The sequence below is a fragment of the Gymnoscopelus microlampas genome (genome assembly GCF_963454915.1).
Source record: "Gymnoscopelus microlampas genome assembly, chromosome: 7".
Classification (NCBI taxonomy): domain Eukaryota; kingdom Metazoa; phylum Chordata; class Actinopteri; order Myctophiformes; family Myctophidae; genus Gymnoscopelus; species Gymnoscopelus microlampas.
Genome location: NC_139944.1, coordinates 25080629 through 25099140, shown reverse-complemented (window position 1 = coordinate 25099140; position 18512 = coordinate 25080629). Strand labels below are relative to the sequence as shown.

Genomic DNA, 18512 nt, shown 5'->3' with positions numbered 1-18512 from the left:
GTCAGTTTTTATTCAAGCGGATGGCATCTCATTTCGGAGCGGGACTCTTCAAACTGCGCTGATTGTAAACACCATCGTAACCGCAAAAACTGAAGCACGGAGAGACTTCCCGTCTAAAGAGGAAACATCACTCTCATGACAGCACCAAAACAACCACCATCCATTTTCATAAGCCTCACCGAAAACACATGTGGAATCCAGGGCCCTGTCTGCCCGTAATTGGTCCCATACTGGGAACGGGGGTCTTAATAATGGAAAGTCAACATGTTGCATGTATGCTCGACGGAATCATTTTCGGGTGTCCATTCTCCACACAGCTGTTAGCCATTGTGTGTGTGTGTGTGTGTGTGTGTGTGTGTGTGTACACTATATACAAGTCAAGAGTGTGCATGAGAGAGAGAGAGAGAGATTGAGAGAGAGAGAGAGAGAGAGAGAAAGAGGGGAGAGAGAGTGGGGTGGATGAGGAAGGGATAATATAGCATCTGGTTCTGTTCACACGCTCCCTCATCTAACATCCACTTTTAGAATAAATAAACATTTTTTTTTTTTTTTAGAAGATGAGGAGATGAAGAGAAGGAGGAGGAGGAGGGGACCGGGGATGTGGAGACGTAGTGTCTGGGGGGAGGGGGGAGGGGGGGGAGGGGGTGATACTAAAATCATTACCTCACTTCTCTATATCTTGGATGTATTTTTGCATGTGTATATATGCTTGTACCATATACACAGTACATGTGAGATGAAGGCCCAGCGAGAAATCACCCATTGTATTTAGAAGCACACGGTATCCTGGGCCAGTGGTCTGCTCAAAACTTCAGCAGCCATCGCTATGCATCGTCTTCACCCCCAACCTATGCAACAGCGAACCAGTCTGTGTCCTCAGTATTTACAAAACATTGCTTTTTCGCGGAAACTTGACTGTTTAAAACACTTCCGGGCTAAGCTGTCTCGTGCACAAAATGACGCGTGTGCGCCTGTTCGTAAGTGAGCTCCTGGTGAACCCCAGGGGCATGCCCAGGCCTGTTCCTTTAATTAAGTATTCACTTGTCCCTTTAATGAACAAAAAAAAACTAGTTACGTTTCCCACAACCTTTCACACACTACACACTACACACACACACACACACACACACACACACACACACACACACACACACACACACACACACACACACACACACACACACACACACACACACACACACACACACACACACACACACACACACACGGCCTATAAAAACTTGTGTTGCAGAGATTGAGAGTGCCGTGGTTGTTTGTGTGAGTGTTCTAAGGTGAAATTATCATGACAATGGGTGTCCATGCCGCCTGTGTGTGGGGCATGAATGTTATCCAGTAGATCTGCCTGTGGAGGGGAACAAGAGACGGCCATCTACCAAGGCAAATGAGGGCCAACTCATTTACAAAAAGGCTAATTACCTCTGGGTGGCTTAACAACACTGTTGGCTGTTAAAAAAGGCAGGTGGGAGAGGCAACAGGAGCCCGCAGTCAGTCATTTTTGTGAGGTGACACATCTAACACATGACGGGCGTTGTGTTTTTAGTGGCTGCAAACAGATTAGCAGCCATTAGCGCTCTCTCAGCCCAGACAGGGTTTTTTTTTCACCTACAGGCCCATTTATAATAATAATAATAAAAACGTCACTCGTTAAAAATAACAGATTTTCGCCACAAAAAATAAATACAAATAAATGAGTCATAACAATGAATGAGTTCCATTGTGAAATGTTACATATCCTCACCTGAATTATTCCACCAAGGAATTAATTTACATAGATTTGCATAAGGCAGTTAGAGATGGGAAGAGAGAATGAGAGAGACAGACAGACAGACAGACAGACAGACAGACAGACAGACAGACAGACAGAGATAAATGTAACACAGCTCTTTTTACACATTTCCCTACTCCAGTAGGCTTATCTATAATGGAATATATTTAATTTTGAGCAATCATGTCAACATAGTGTTTCCCATGCCAATGAAGCTCCATCGAATTGAATTGAGTTGAATTTTGAGAAAAGCTACTGCATATTAATGATGACTGAGGGAGTTTAGTAAACAAACACACACTGTGCTGCTCAGTGTCTTCTCTCAGCAACAACTTCCCAGTCAAACGTTTCTCTACAGTGTTAAGTAGGCTCCTGTGTGTTTTTATTTGCCAGCATACACTGTGTGTGTGTGTGTGTGTGGCCATGTTTGCGTGTGGCTGCGCGCTTGCATGTGTGCGCATACGTGCACGCCTTTCCTGTGTGTTCAGTTGGCGACCCCGTCCTTGTCTGTCGTCACACGGAGCGTTCGGAGGATGCCAGAACAGCTCCAGAAGTCTGGCTTGTCTCCCATGAACCTTCACCACTCTGTCCAGGAGTTCCCTACTAGGAATCACTGCAATAGAGTCACGCACCTGGCTGGCCTGATCCCTATAAAATGGTGTCTTAAGATAACTTACTCAATTTGTCTCCATTGTTTCCCACAACCCTCCTCTTGCCTCTAATGCAGCGGCTCTCAAGCATTTTCAGGTCAAGGAGCCCCAAATTGATGTGTGTTAGCCCACAGACCCCCATTTGAAAAGATGTAATGCCATACAGTAAGACCCCATAAGAAAATACTTTTGTTGTTAGATTAGATTTAAAACAGAATTCTACAACTCTATGCTGTAGGTGAGGGGATAACGTGTCACGGTCCGCTCCTCGGGCCTTGGACTTTGACTGTATTTTGACCTTATTTTGCCCTTATAAGGACTTATTAGGTCTGTATCGTTCCTATTGTATTTCTGTTGCTGCCTTTTGCCTGTATCTTATTTTGTAGTATGTTCTGTGCCTTCCTGTCTGCCTCTGTAGTTCTGTACCTGCCTTGTCTTACCAGTCTTGTGATTGTCTGTGTTTCCACCTTTGTCCTCTTAGTCTCCCAGCCTATCCCAGAGTTGATTGTCAGTTGCGTTCACCTGTGTCCTGTTATCCCTGTGTCTATATATACTCCCCTGTGTGTCTAGTTCTTGGTTAGTTTCGTCATTCAATGTTACTGTTAGTCTGTGTGGCCTTAGGCCTTCAATCTGTTTAGCCCTGTTCTCCTGCCCGTGTCTAGTTTTTGCCTGCCCTGAAGTTGGGCTAGTCTTTTGTTTGTTTAATAAACTTTTGAGTTCCACGGTTCGTCTGCATTTGGGTCCTATTCCTCATCTCACCTTAACATAACGGTAGCCAGAGTGAAACCTATGATCTGAATAGTCATTCTTATACATTCTTGACTGGGCTAACTTATAGCTGGTGAAATAATAGTGAAATTAATCTGTTCCTCATTTCGCAAGGGACCCCATGTAACCCTGCCGTTATTTCGATAGTACAGTGGAGATTGACAGGAAACAGGGGAGAGAGTCAGGGAGTGTCACACAGCAAAGCACGGGAATCAAACCCGGGACTCGCTATCAGGCTGCATCAGAGCCTTTAAGTGGTACACACCGCAACCACTCGGCCATTGGCGCCGGCGCCTCCACCCGCCGGGATCAATTCAAAGGTCCATCTATCCGTCTATCTATCTAGCTTGTAGATCGGCTATTTTTGGCTGCACGACGGCATCGTCGGACGAAGTACAGTATATAAATAAAGCCTTTTCCTACCATCTTCTTCCCAGCATGGGCCCGTTCCATTCCCTGTCTCTTCCCCCTCGCCCTCCCTCCTTACTCCTCATCTCAGTTCAGACTGACGTGAGCTAATCTGATGCAGCCGCACATTTCCCTGTCTGATCTCGGCGTGCCATCTTTTCCATTACATCTGCTACGGTGCATTTATCTGATGGGGGGACGCGACGTGTTGTTTTCCCAAACGACGTCTGGAGGACCGTTTACAGTAAAATATATACAGCGAGGAGATCAAATAAGACGCTTCTTGGCAGCGATCAAGCGCTCGAGCGACGGCTGATTTCTCTCTCTCTCTCTCGATCTTCCGCATGGGCCCAGTTAGCGGTAACAGCAAACCATATGAAAAGAGGCATTTCTCTATACAACGCCGGGAAATTCAAACCCTTGCGATGCTGCTCTTTTATTTCTTGTTTAATTTCATGCCAACGTGTCAGAGAATGGGGAAACAATGTTATCGCGGGAGGGTGGGGGGGCTCGGGGAGCCCTTCCCCACCACCACCCACCCTCTCGTCCCTCGTATTACGTCCAGCTTCAGTCTCTTCAGGCTGCGACTCAATTCAGAGCTCGCTCATCGATTCACTTCGGAATGGGCTCGTTTGCAGCTCATCTCCGACACATTAAATACAAATGGGGGGCTGGCTGGGGGTCTATGTGTGTGTGTGTGAAGGGGGAGGGGGGGCTTCCCCCCCCGCGGTCCAACACAAAACACCCATTGACTGGTCCTCTCTACCCCTCCCGACATCCCACCAACCCTTCTCGTCCCCCCCACAGCCCCCCCCCCCCCCCCCACACACACACTCCCACCTTCTTCCCTCCTTTTCAGGAATCTTCGTATCACCCATAACAAATGGGCCCCACGTCTTTTCCAACCCTATCCCTCTCTCCCCTCCTTCTCTTCATTCTCTCCCCCTCTCTCTCTCTCTCTCTCTCTCTCTCTCTGTGTGCTGTGTTTCCCTCCCTTCTTCTCTCAGTCCGTGCCGATGAAAGGCAGGCATTGAGCCGGCAGTGGCATTCCAAAACCTCAGACTCCGGCTCCACTGTGTCTGGCTATTCAACACTGCTGGGAGCCATTAGTTTAAGTAAGGCCTGACCCGCCTACTCACCCATGGAAAACCCTCAGATCTCCTATTACACTCCTCGCACAGAGGGGAGAGAGACGCGACTGCTCCTAGAGAGTGTGTGTCTGTGTGTGCGTGTACGTGTGCGTGTGTGTGTGTGTGTGTGTGTGTGCCTGCTCTTCAAGCGCAACGTGTACGCACGTGTCCGTGTGTGCGCGTGTCTGAGACAGACAGACAGACAGACAGACAGGTAAGTATGAGTTTGTAGGAATGTGTGCATGTGTGTGTGTGTGTGTGTGTGAGCGACACAGATATGTTTGCTGTGGTACAGTTTAAGCACTTTAAACCTGGCATCTCTATTTTGGGCAAACAATAAAAATAAATAAAAAAAATGAATAGTAGAAATAGCAGATCTACAACCTTTAAAACATGTGGCAATGTGACACGCTGAGCTTGTAGATCAGCTACCTTTGCTACTTGTTGTACGGCGAGGTCTTAAGTGGTTAAAGGAGTGCGAGAGGCAGCGCATGAAGCAGGAGAAACAAGGGACAAGAGAGTGAGAGAGTGAGAAAGTGTGTGTTGGTTTGGGTGAGTGAGAGAGAGAGAGAGAGAGAGACAGAGAGAGAGAGAGAGAGAGAGAGAGAGAGAGAGAGAGAACAGAGAGAGAGAGAGAGAGAGAGAGAGGTGGGGGGGGGGGGGGGAGGGTGTATGTGTGCTTAAAATTTATGAGCGGCGGGTCACACGCTCACTTGGCAACATCGTCCCGAAGTTTCCACAGAGGCAGGCCAAGTGCACAGGCAGACGCCAAAGCCTTTTCTCTAATAACTCCCCTTAAACGATATTCAATAACCACCCTCTCCTGTTTCTCCACTCTTTCTGCTTTAACCCATGAACCAGATACTCTCTGGTCAGACGTATCCATCTAAGGGCACTCGACGTTAAATCTCTTCGTTTGGAGCAATTTGGCTAATTGGAAAATGATATGAGGATCCAGAACAAGTTCTGTACGGGGAGCCGGTTGCTGCCAACCATACCAAATTGTCAGCACATAAACATGAATAGCTCTCATAAACAACTCCTTGTTTGGGAGGAAAAAAGACATGCGGGAGAGATGGTGTGTGTGTGTGTGTGTGTGTGTGTGTGCATGAGCACGTGTGAGCACGCATGCATGCTCTGTTTTATTATGCAGCAGCATGTGTGCAAGCCCACACACATAGGTACAACAAAGCTCTGCACGATACATCAGGAACAGTACATCTACGCATTATCAGTTTACTTCCTTGTCTAAACAACAGTCAAGTTAACTTTGGCCCGAATGGTAAGAGTATTGTAACTGTATATTGTTCACAGGCGGCCAATAAATCACCGACAATAATCTAACCTGACATTCACTCACTGAGTGAGTATGTAATTCTTAGGTATGTGTGTGCACGTACCGGTATATGGATTTATAAAGACTAGAACCTTTTGGTGTAAAAATAATATCAATCACGCCAACACTCATTACATGTTGAGTGTTACATGTTAATTTAATTCAAAAGTTAAAAACAAATAATCTTGATTTTAGAACATATTCAAAATGTGTGTTTGGTGAAAATTCTCAAACTCAACCTGCTAACTAATTAACTACAGCTCGGTCAAATATTGAGCCCCAGAAAATTCCTTGGAATTGGAATCCAGTAAAATAAACAAAGTCAGCCGTGTGGAGGAAAGACTGCTGCTGAGAGAGAGACAGAAAAGTGTTACCGAAGGGAAAACGACGGCAAAAAATATGACGCCATAAGAGCCATTTTTCATACAAACGCCTTGTGTGTATCCACCGTGTTGGAGTCATAACAACCAGACACCGTTCCAAGAGCTGCTTGGATGGAACAACACACCTCACCACCACCGGGCTCAGAAAGGGAAAGTCACAGGCACTCGTTGACATAAAGCACCACCACCACACACACAGGTTTCTCATGAGGGCGTATGGCTGTGTCCTTTATTATCTTTCTGTCTGTTTTCCTTCTTTCTTTTGGGCTGGTGTGTGTGTGTGTGCCTGTGTAGCTTCTTCCCACCAGCAGTTAGTTCTCTCTCTCTCTCTCTCTCTCCCTCTCTATATCTCTCTCCCTCCCTCCCTCGGGCTGTAGGAGCAGCTGTGTTGTTCTCTTGCCTGGCGACAGCCACACCTGTGTTCTGCAGGTGGTTCATCTGGCGGAGGTGCTCAGAACACCTGGCTGTGCGCAGATAGAAGCCTGCGGGCTTCAGCGTGCGTGCGTGCGTGCGTGTGTGTGTGTGTGTGTGTGTCGTGTAAGGGACTGGGGGATTTTTTAAGGGCTCAATTAAAGCAGAGGGAAGATAAGGACTGTCTCTGCTGCCTCGCACGCGCATGCATGCATGCACAACGCACACACACACAAAAAGGCATATGTTGGCATTTCCCAATGTTTAGCCAGAAGCATGTTTGGACCTGTCAGTGAAGCAACACAAATCCCTATTCCTGCATACACACGTGTGTGTGTGTGTGTGTGTGTGTGTGTGTGTGTGTGTGTGTGTGTGTGTGTGTGTGTGTGTGTGTGTGTGTGTGTGTGTGTGTGTGTGTGTGTGTGTGTGTGTGTAGGAGCAGGTGGGGGTTGTCAAACAGCTTTGCTATTCTGGTCTGTTTTTTCTTTGTTGTTCGGTTTCAAAATAAAGCCCAGCAAATCTATTACTAAACCACTAGTGCTGCTGCAGCACTGCCACAAAGAGCTAGATATCAACCAAAATATCAAACCCACAGCAGGGTGGCACAGAAGTGGCAAAGACGTAACAGAAAGAGTCAGAAAGAGTTAAAGTAACACTCAGATCTTGCTGTGTAGTCTCAGTAATGTTCATGCTCTCTCTAAATATATGTACAATTATAATAAAATGGTGTCGTGCCTGTGTGTGTGGGATGTGTTTAAATAATATGGTAGTGTGTGTGTGTGTGTGTGTGTGTGTGTGTGTGTGTGTGTGTGTGTGTGTGTGTGTGTGTGTGTGTGTGTGTGTGTGTGTGTGTGTGTGTGTGTGTGTGTGTGTGTGTGTGTGTGTGTGTGTGTGTGTGTACTATAAGTCTTGCCTTAATGAATGTGCATATGTGCTCTCTGGAAGTTGCTATGGGTAAAGAGCATCAGATAAATGTTAAGAATAGATTGCGGCTGCACCTGCCATAATGGCAGGGCTTATGGTGGGCATGCTGGGGACGTGTCACTGTGGTGCAGTCCCCTGCTGAGGACAAACAGGCAGAGACAGCAAACAGAGACGCCAGTTGAGGACAAGGCACATAAACAACTTTGCAGGGAACCTCACACAGGCCACATATTTGTGTGTGTGTGTGTGTGTGTGTGTGTGTGTGTGTGTGTGTGTGTGTGTGTGTGTGTGTGTGTGTGTGTGTGTGTGTGTGTGTGTGTGTGTGTGTGTGTGTGTGTGTGTGTGTGTGTGTGTACATGACACGTGTTTGTGTGTATGTGGGAGCGGAGCGTTGCATGTCTATTATGTCCGTGTTTACATGGACACATTTCTGTGTGTGTACAATACATGCATGTGTGCCAGTGGTTGCATATTGTTGCTGTCGACTGAAAAACTTGTATGTCCAACATCTAACTGTTCAGGAAATGGGGAAAAAAAGAACCTGTGTTCCAATTGATCCAATGTAGTTATACATTTTAGTCACAAGCTCTTGTTAATACTAGCAATACTTCATTGGGTCAGTATATATAAAAACTCCAGACACTTCAATCAATTTAAAGCAGATCTAGAAGATCACAGCACGTTACTTGCAACTCAAGGCTTTGGGAACTTGTAGATTAGCTATTTTCGCTACGTTTGTGTGACACTGTAGTATGATTCATTCATTTACTAAAACACTTTAGTTAAAATATCGAGGTACAAGGTTTCTGCCTGACACAGTGTGTGTGAGTGTGTGTGTGTGTGTGTGCGTGTGTGTGTGTGTATATTGGTGCTTTGTGTGTGCGTGTCTAAGTGATTTTCAAAAAAAAGAGGGGCCTGCTCTCTCTGACAGCAACAGTCCCAGCAGGAGAGGAACCAGAGTAGGGGGACAGATGAGGTGAACTTGACGAGAGTCATAAAACTCACACAAGAAGACATGTGGGAACGGGAACACTGGAGTGATACTGGAATGAGATCCTCCATCACCGTTTGTCCATGTCCATGTGTGTGTGTGTGGACGCAACCCTATGTGCATGTGTGCTTTATTGAGAAAGAAGACTATAGGCCAAGGCTCTCCATCATCATCATGCCGACCTGCTGTGAAGCAGAGATCGGGGCCAGAGTTTTGGCCCACGATCTTGTTTCAGCTTCATACTCGACGCAACAGGCGTTACATGCAGGGTTGCCAGATCTGCTTATTATAATTTCCCCGGCAAGATTTTATTTGAAAGTAGCCGATCTACAAGCTCACAACGCGTCGCATCGCGACGCGTTGTGAGCTTGTAGATCTGCTATTTTCAAATAGCTGATGTATATGTTAAAGTGCTCATGTGGCACATAGTCGCTTCTTTTGGGCTGGTTTTCCTAGATTTCCTGGTTGCTTGTTTCTCTCACAGAATCTGGCAACACTGGTTACGTGTGTTTTTCTGGCATAGACCGATGGGATTACTGGTGAAGTCGATACTGGCAAATATATTCACCACTTTACCCGTGTTCACCCAACAGATACGCTGTAATCTCTGGACAGCAACATCCCATGTGTTACATTTCAAATAAAATTCGGGTAAAAATGGACCCGTAAGGGATTTTGCTGTGTCTAGACAAGCTTCCCCGCAATAAAGCCACGTTACTACCAAAGCACAGCTGAAGAGGTGGAGGACAGCTTCACTTTGGTCAATCCTTTTTTTTCTTTCTTGGATAAGACATAGTGAAAGTGAGCAGTATTTCATAAAAACAAAGCTCACGGGCCTAACAGAGGTATAATAGCTTTTCCGACCCACGTACTGTGTGGAGAGACTTCCCACATAGAGGTTCTTCGGGGCCTTTCAATGAGAACTCATACAGGGATAGATGTCAGCTTTCCTCTGGGTGATGACAGACCAGCCACAGCTGGACTCTCTGCTGGCCGAGACAGATGGACGCGACACAGGGGGAGATGAAGGGAGGAAGAGAGGGCGAGCGGGGAAGCAGAGAAGAGGGGAGAGGGAGAGAGAGAAAGAGAGAGAGAGAGAGAGAAGAGGAAGAAAGAATAAAAACCGGGACAGACAGAGGGATGGAGACAGAGAGAGAGGAAAGAAAACGGTGGGTGAGAGCGAAGGAGCTGGATTATCCTTGGAAGGCGTGGAGAATGGGTGGAACCAATGCTAACTCGAGGGAAACGATGTGTGGGTGGGTGGTTGTGGGGGTCAGGGCAATAAGGATTGGGAACTGGGGGGGGGACAGGGGGCATTAAAAAAGCATAATGTGGTGATGAGTTCCTTTCAGGGGCTTTTCTCCGACTGCCTCGATTCACTCCGGAGCGACTGGCCTTTTTGTTCTCAGTCAATGTCCCCGCCATTTAAAGTGGAAGACCGCATAAACGCCCAGCCAGTGCACAATCGTGGGACCTGCATCCCGCCGGCCTAATAAAAGATACATGCTTTTTCAGTGAGGCTTCCAATGAAACACATTTAACAGGCGAGCGCCCCCACACACACGCACAAAAAAGCCTTAATCCACTTTGCTTCAAAGTTTCAAAAAGATGTGCGATGGATATGCTAAACGGTCCTCAAAAACCTGCAAGCATCGCCCCGACACGGTCAAATGTGTCAGGGCGATGTTTACGCCGGCAAGTGATACCTGAATACAGAGCTTTATGCCGCCGATCCGCAGTCTAACAAAATGACAGTGTTAACAGCTACTCGGGAGCCTGGCGCGAGACTGACACCGGCAATCAATGGTGGAAAAGCAACGAACGGGGCCCTTAACTTCCAGGGGCCGGGGAAGCAATGTTTTGACATGGAGGAGGCAAGCGGCAGGACGCTCTAATAGTCCTCGTCTCCTGTACGGCTGGCATTCCTGAGGATTGTTATTGGCGGGCAATCCTCAACACATAGGACCACATCTGGATTCTATCCTCCCACCCGCTCCACACAGTGCCTGTGCAGCAACAAGAAACAGCTGTGCGAACCTGGCTTCAATTAGCCTCACATTCTCCCTGACAGCTAATCCCCTTCTCCTTCTCTCTGTCTCTCTCTCTCTCTCTCCCCCCCTTTTTTTTCTTTTACTGTTCTTTCACTCTTCTGTGTCTTTCTTTTGAAAGCCTTGCTGCTTCAGGTTGCCACACGGTAATAGGTCGGGCAGCGGAGCGGCAATTGGAAACAGGCAGTCGGACGGATGGCTCGCAGACCTCGTGAAAACATGCAACATGACAGACCCTATGTGTCTGCGGAGATTGATGACGGTTTTTGTTTCTGTGTTTGTATGTGTGCGGAGATTAATGGGTCTTTATGCTAGCATTTGGTGTGGTTTGGGATTCGAGACATGAGCGTACTTCGCATGGGTTTGCAGAGATGGATTATATTTGTTTCCTCTCGTTGGGATGGCTAACGCTGATTTATAATATTTGGTTCGTTGGAATCTTCGATGCACATTTTTTTAATAACACATAATCCTGGGAACATGGGATATATGACACAAACAACCAAAGCCTGGCTGTCACTATGCCAAGCAAACATTCTTCATACATAAAATATGTTGTTGTTTTTCTCTTTCCCTCACATTGCAGAGCATTAGGCAACAGAGTGACCCCATTGGACCAAACCCAGCCATGAATTGAAGTCTTTTTTAAAACAAAAGAAAAAGCCTTTTCCTCCACTAGAACCAGAACCACACTTCAAACATGTAACACTGATCCAACAGTTCAATACACTGAATAATATGTCAGCACCCCATGAGTGATGAGTCAACCTTGGTTCAGCTCAAACTGTTTCAACTCAGCACACCAGCTTTGACTCAGCCCGACTCTGGTACTGGGGGAATCCAGCTCAGATGGGGTCCTGTGTGTGATAGGTAATGGGAGCCAGACTTTTTGAGGAGAGAGAGGGAGCCAATCTGATGGGCCTGGATGATGAGCGAATCTGGACGAGCTCCCCGGCCCGGCGTCACCCAGGGGCCCAGTAAAACACTAACAGGTGGTACCGCTGGTTGGAAAAGAGACCCATGCAGAGAGACACAGAGAGACAGGCAGGATGGCTGGGTTCTCATTCTGACACACACATACACAAGCACACGCACACACACACACACACAAGCACATACACGCATGCACGCACGCACAAGCCAGGCGTTTGATGTACAGCAGCGTATGAATTTTGAAACGATTAAGCCCCCATACACGCATGCATGCGCGCGCAGTCACACACACACACACACACACACACACACACACACACAGTATACATTCAATGACGCAGATTGAAAACAAACACAAGGACAGATTACAGACTATCTATGTCTCTGTCTCTCTCTCTCTCTCTCACACACACATGCACGCGCACATGCACACACACACACACACACACACACACACACACACACACACACACACACACACACACACACACACACACACACACACACACACAGAGACTACAGAGACTAGCGATGATGCAAGGGGGTGACTGAGGATCTGCAGACACCTCTCTGCTCGGGCCTCCAGCACAGCCGCAGAACAAGCACAGCACACAGTACAGGCAAATTCTCCCACACGCCAAAACACGAAGGGCCCATATCTGGCAACGCTGACGGGGACGACTCGAGCCAAAACCAATTAGGCCTCTAATGCAAACCTGCAGGGCCCCTTTGTCGTTTATTTCCCTTTTTAATGTCAGAGGATTGGAATCTGACTCCGTAACCCACCCCGAAGACGAGGGGAAAGAAAACGGGGGGAAATTGTCGGGGGGGTTCCAAATTGGCCACATGTTTTCGAGTGGATATAACTGAATCAAGAAGGGATGGAAGTGACTGGTGAGAGAGAGCAATGTTATGCCTACATGGTCTTTAACACATTAAGCCTTGAGTGTGCGCACACAGACTAGAGAGAGAGAATTCTACCTTCTAAATAAAGTCACATGAGTTCAACACGGTTTTGAGAAACACAATAAAAACCACAACATCACACATACTAGCTCCTCTTGTTCATAGTTAGAACCTAACTTCCCCAAAACAAGGGGTGGTGGGAGGTCATAATAAAAAAAACTCCACATCCATTATGTTTACTGTATCACATTGCAGTGACACTGCAACTCTCTGCTGCGCCCTAGTGGCCACTGTAGCATCAATCATCATCATCGCCACCATTATCATTGCTGTCATCCTTTACCCTCATGTCTTTGTCATGAGGTCGTTTGTTATGTCTGCGACGTTGTGGCACAGTGGGGGAGACGAATGTGTGTCCCTGAGGGGTTCAATTCACACACACAAGCCCCTCACCGTCTCCTCCTGGTCCCTAGCTGACCGCACTTACGTGGTATGACTGCGGTATTGTCTCCTGGATCTAAAGCAGCCCCAGACTGCAGTGAGAGAGGAGGAAGAAGGGGAAAAGCCTCTACTGGCACCAGGCAGACCCACTCCAGCCTGGCTTCAGACTGCCTGGTGTTGTTGTTTTTTTTTGTCTTGGAAAAGCTGTAAACTCCAGATGGCGGAGAGAGAGAGAGAGAGAAAACTTTGCCTAGTGGATTAAGGGCTGCAAATCCTTTTCTGAAAAGACACAGCCTGAAGAGCTGCCATTCAGTCAAATGGGCGCATAATAGCAGGCTAGTAGGGGCTATATTAGGGATAATGCACTCAATAGAATGTGTGTTATGTATAGTTTATTCTCTCGTCTTAAATGGACCACTAATGACCGTACTATCTCAGCAGACAAAGTGGCGGTGGAGTTTTTTTTGTTCGGTTATTAAAAGGATTTGACATGATCTGTGTGACGGAATAACACATTCAAAGGTACTTGAGGCGTATGAGCTTAATGGCACGTATTATTATTTTTATATGTGCCATGTCCTTTTGTTTAATAATGAAGGGGCTGCCTCTGCAAACATTGCATAGCCTTAGCTGCAAGCAACTCTTAGAAACTATTTTAATATCTGGAATCTAGAGTTGCAATACCAACCCCTGACAGCCCATACATCCAAACAAAAAAGTCCTATCTGATTCTATATTAAAAGACTTTTAACTCGCCAACATTGGGAAAGCTTGAATTATCTTCTTTCTATCTGCAAAGTTTTTGTTTAATAAAAATCCAACGTAGACATGTTATGAGCTACTTTCTGTCAATAAATTATGTGCAGGTGTCATAGGAAATCACTCAACGGTCCTGCGTACCACCTGTTCCGAAATTGCACATAAACCAGGAGGCAGCAGGACGTTGAGTTATTGAAAACGAGCGCTTCCAAACTCCAGCACTTGGGAAAAAAATTCACCTGCATGGAATTTATTGACAGAAAGTAGCTCATAAGTCATAACATGTCTATGGTGGAGTTTTATGAAACAAAAATGTTGCAGATAGTAGATAGAAAGAGCATAATTCAAGCTTTCCGTACAGCTGCAATGTTGGAGATTTTAACGTCTTTTAATACAATCAGATAGGACTTTTCTGTTTGGATGTATGGGCTGTTAAGGGTTGGTATTGCAACTGTAGATAACAGATATTAAAAATAGAATCTAAGAGTTGCTTGCCGCTAGCATACAGCCTAATGCTTGTCCAGAGACAGAAATTTGTTAAAAAATGAAACAAAGCACTTAATGACATTGAGACAAGAAGCCACAATGGTATTATGTAATATATTTTGTGTATAATAGCCTTATAGCCTAATGTAATTTGTTATTATTAACCTGCTAATTCAACATCCTTTGCAATGTATTGTTGTGCCTAATACGCTTGTCCCCACTGGCCAAGTTACACCATGACAGTTTAATTATTGATAGGTCTACTACATGAATCATGATTATTGAAAGGTTAATTATTATTACTGCACACAGTGCACAATGTTAGCCTACTCACAATGAAAGGCGCTCGGCATGCCCACCATGCTCCTGTCTGCCAGCTGAATGTTGTTCTCTGCAGACACAGAGAGGCGATGCGATGCAGGCGAAGTTCTTCAGTTCGATGATCAACGTCACTCTCCTCCAACTTCTGCTCCACAGCTGTTTATAATCGATTTCACATGTAAGGTTACGATTGATGATGGACGATGGTGAATGGTGATCACGGTGTCAGATTGGGGACATCAGGTATCCTCGGCCAGTCATCGCTCGCTCGCTCCCTCTCTCTCTCTGTCGCTCACATACACACACACATACACATGGTGCAACACGGGACGCGAGTGGGCGGTTCTCATTTGCCGAAAATAGCCGATCTACAAGCTCGCAGCGTGTCTATTCGCGACGCGCTGCGAGCATGTAGATCGGCCGTTTTCGGTGCGCGACACACCGCCGTACTACGGAGTATAAAGCAGGTTCTAATCAGAAAGCCAATACGCTGCCATGTAAACAGCAGGGAAATGGGAGCACCGTGTCTTCTATAACAATAGGACGCAATAGAGCGCTGTCATAATCCTTATACACCAGACAGACACACTTCCAGGTGCCCTGGGCAAAGTCGATTAAAACAACTTGTTGTTTTGTTGGTCTATTCATTGCTTTGATTTTGAATGGCCCAGGCGATCTGAAAATCCATCCACGATTTTCTTTTTATTGACGTTGGTTGGCCATGATGATAGATCGTGTGCAACGGCAACCATGGCATGCAGCCTCCATACAGGAGCAGTTTATTTATGAGATGATTTTGTCAATCTGACTTTGAATGCCCTACTTCATGTTTTCAATGTGGTGTCTGGAGGACCCCAGGGGTCCTTGGGGTCCCCAGCAAAAGTAGTTAATGTAGCATCACAATCATTTTAACCACTTATCCATGTATTGGCTATTTAAAAAATGCAGATCTACAAGCTCACAGCTCCCTGTGCTGACCTGCGAGCTGCTATTTTTCGAAAAGATTTGAATGTTTTAACACAAATCTTTTCTTCTGGGGGTCCCTGGCAAAACCTTTTCAGATGGGGGTCCGTGGCCAAACACATATCATTTTTGGGGTCCTTGACATGAACAAGTTTGAGAACCACTGCCCTACTTAATATGCTAGCTTAAAATCCAATTGTGATTGTAGGGAGGCTACATAAAATGATAATAATAATAATAATATTTTCTCAGTAGGCTACGTGGGACATGTTACACACTCTATTAAAATAAAAAATGAATGAAATAACAGTTAATTAAATTCTATTGAATTTTCTGTAGTGTCATCTGTTGAGCGTTGCCGTTGTGGCTCATACAGCTGCCCCAGACACAACAAACCTATACAGCCTGAGTGGGCCTGGACTGCATCCAATGTCTCACGTGTCGTTCGCTTTTACAAGCATAATATTTGGATGCTGCTGGCTGAGAGAACTGAGGGAGCTATACCCCTCCACCATCACCAACATCCCCTCCTCCTCCCCCATATGCCACACACTGCTGCACCCCTCCCCTCTCTCCTCTCTCCCTCTCTCTCTCTCCCCCCATCCTCCACTCCTGCCAGGCTGCCACCTGCTCTCTGCAGCATGCTGCACAGCTGCTATGCTACAATAACAAATTAAGGCCCACCGTGGCAGGCAGGGGCCATTACCTACTGCTCCTGGTATAGACCAAGGAGCCATCAGTCGCAGCTTCTGTGTGGGGACCAAAGGCCACTACAGTGTGGAGCAAGGGGCCAGGGGCCACTAATTGTTCTGGTGTGGAGAAGGCAATCAGCAGGACCAGAGGGACTACTGTTTGGGAACTAAAAGGAGCAGGAGCCAGCGAGCCACTACCTGCAGTGTGTCAGTGTGGGGGCCACGTCATCATCAGATTGGCCTGCTGATTCTGTTAAAGGAGAAATGGGCTCATGTTACACTTAAAGAGGGTGTAACGCTTTGCTTTAAACTGTCCTGTTTTGCCTGTAATCTAACTTTTGGTGATGATGTGTGAGATATTGCACATGGAGAAATGTAGAACCACACGCTATAGTATACACGCATGCACGCACGCATGCACATACACATACATGCGTGCGTGCGCACACACACACACACACACACACACAACCATGCATGGCCACATTCACGCATGACTAAGTTGGACTTTAATTTTAACTTTCGTAAAGTTTTCTTTATTTATTTTTCTTTCAATCCTAACCTTTTCCTTTTTCTCTTGTTAAATTCCTTGCGTTGAGTCATGAAGGCTTAACCACCCTTGCAGTTACTAGTCATTAAGACCCCCTCCCAAAGAACAAAGCTCTGTCTGCGCATACATACATACATACATACATACATACATACATACATACATACATACATACATACATACATACATACATACATACATACATACATACATACATACATACATACATACATATACATAGGCTACATACATATATATAGTACATAGGCTACATACATACAGTACATACATACAGGGGAGGTAGAAAATATGGTGGATGAACACATTGTTATGCATATGTCAGACTTTGAAATTATTACAGTGGCATTTTGTATGAGAGATTATTGTATCAGATTGTTGATCAGAGGCAGACTTCCCAGCGTACATAGCAAATGATTATATAATGTCACCTCGTAAATACAAGCCTCCTTATTTAGACAAACAGAACTAATTAATCAGCCTCACCCTAAGCTGTGGTATATTCAGTGGCTTTCCCTGGACAAAGACTCAAGCTGAAGGAAACCTTTGAGTGTGACGGATGCAGCACTACCTAACTCATCTGCTCAACCAGCTCTCTGACACATCAACAAAGAGCTGACTTGTCAGTTAGCAGGAGGCTAAAGTCAGAGAGGAGATTCAGAGTCAGACGGTGGTGGTGGTGGTGGTGGGTATGAGGCCTGGCCATTATGGTCTCCCTGTGTGTGACAGCTGGCCGCAACCTCCCCCCATTCCACCCCCTGCTGCCCCTCCCCCCGCCACCCCCAGTGGCCGCCTTTTAGCGTTTTTTTTTGTCAGAGCCCTTTAATCACACCAGCAGGACTGAATCAGCTGAGCTGGCTGACTGATTGACTGAACATATAACCTTGTAAAGTTGTGTGACACTTTTCACTCTTCAGGAAAAGCAACATGTTCTCTCCCGTGGCAGAGGGAATGAGTTCACACAGCATGACCTCTCTTTCCCCTATCAATGTGCAAATTAACTCTCTGTCTGTCTGTCTGTCTGTCTGTCTGTCTGTCTGTCTGTCTGTATGTATTGATTTGATTTGATTTTGGTCAAAAAAATATGAGCAATATAACACAATATAACTTACACCCAGGCTATACACATAAAAGCGCAATGAAACACTTTCCAATGTGGTCCTGCAACACAAAATAAAAATAAATAGTCCAATAAATGACAGCACCAATACATTACATAGCACGTGGCACGTCACATGAACTACACAACACTGAAAACCAACTAAAATCCCTAACAAATATCAAACCATATAAACCCAAATCTAAAGTGCAACATTAGCCTGCAGCTTATTCCATAACAGTATGTTCACACTTTTTTTAAGGACAGTTCAGATTCCAAAGAGAAATACCAGTATATATAAAAGAACTATTGCCATAACCTTTAACTCTGGTATCTCGTATACCGTTTGGTTCGCACTGACTATCTATTGCTCTATTGCCTGCTATAGCAATAACTGATCTAGCTTTAATTTGTCAAGTATTTTGTCACTTTTAGTTCACTGTTTCCACCAAAGAAATGAATCATCTCTGTTTCCCTGTTACATCTTATACCCTGACGGTCCCTCACCT

At 45.8% G+C, this 18512-nt stretch overlaps 1 protein-coding gene and 1 long non-coding RNA gene across 2 annotated transcripts in view; both read right to left on the bottom strand.

The window, feature by feature from the left end:
* cbfa2t2 (CBFA2/RUNX1 partner transcriptional co-repressor 2) overlaps positions 1–14934 on the bottom strand; it is a 51940-nt gene extending 37006 nt beyond the window's left edge. The window contains exon 1 of the mRNA XM_084062788.1: positions 14695–14934. Within this exon, the coding sequence (XP_083918914.1) occupies positions 14695–14722 (28 nt within the window). The 5' untranslated portion in view covers positions 14723–14934. The remainder of the gene's footprint in view (positions 1–14694) is intronic.
* LOC311049721 overlaps positions 1–18512 on the bottom strand; it is a 468691-nt gene that overhangs the window by 84555 nt on the left and 365624 nt on the right. The window lies entirely within an intron of this gene.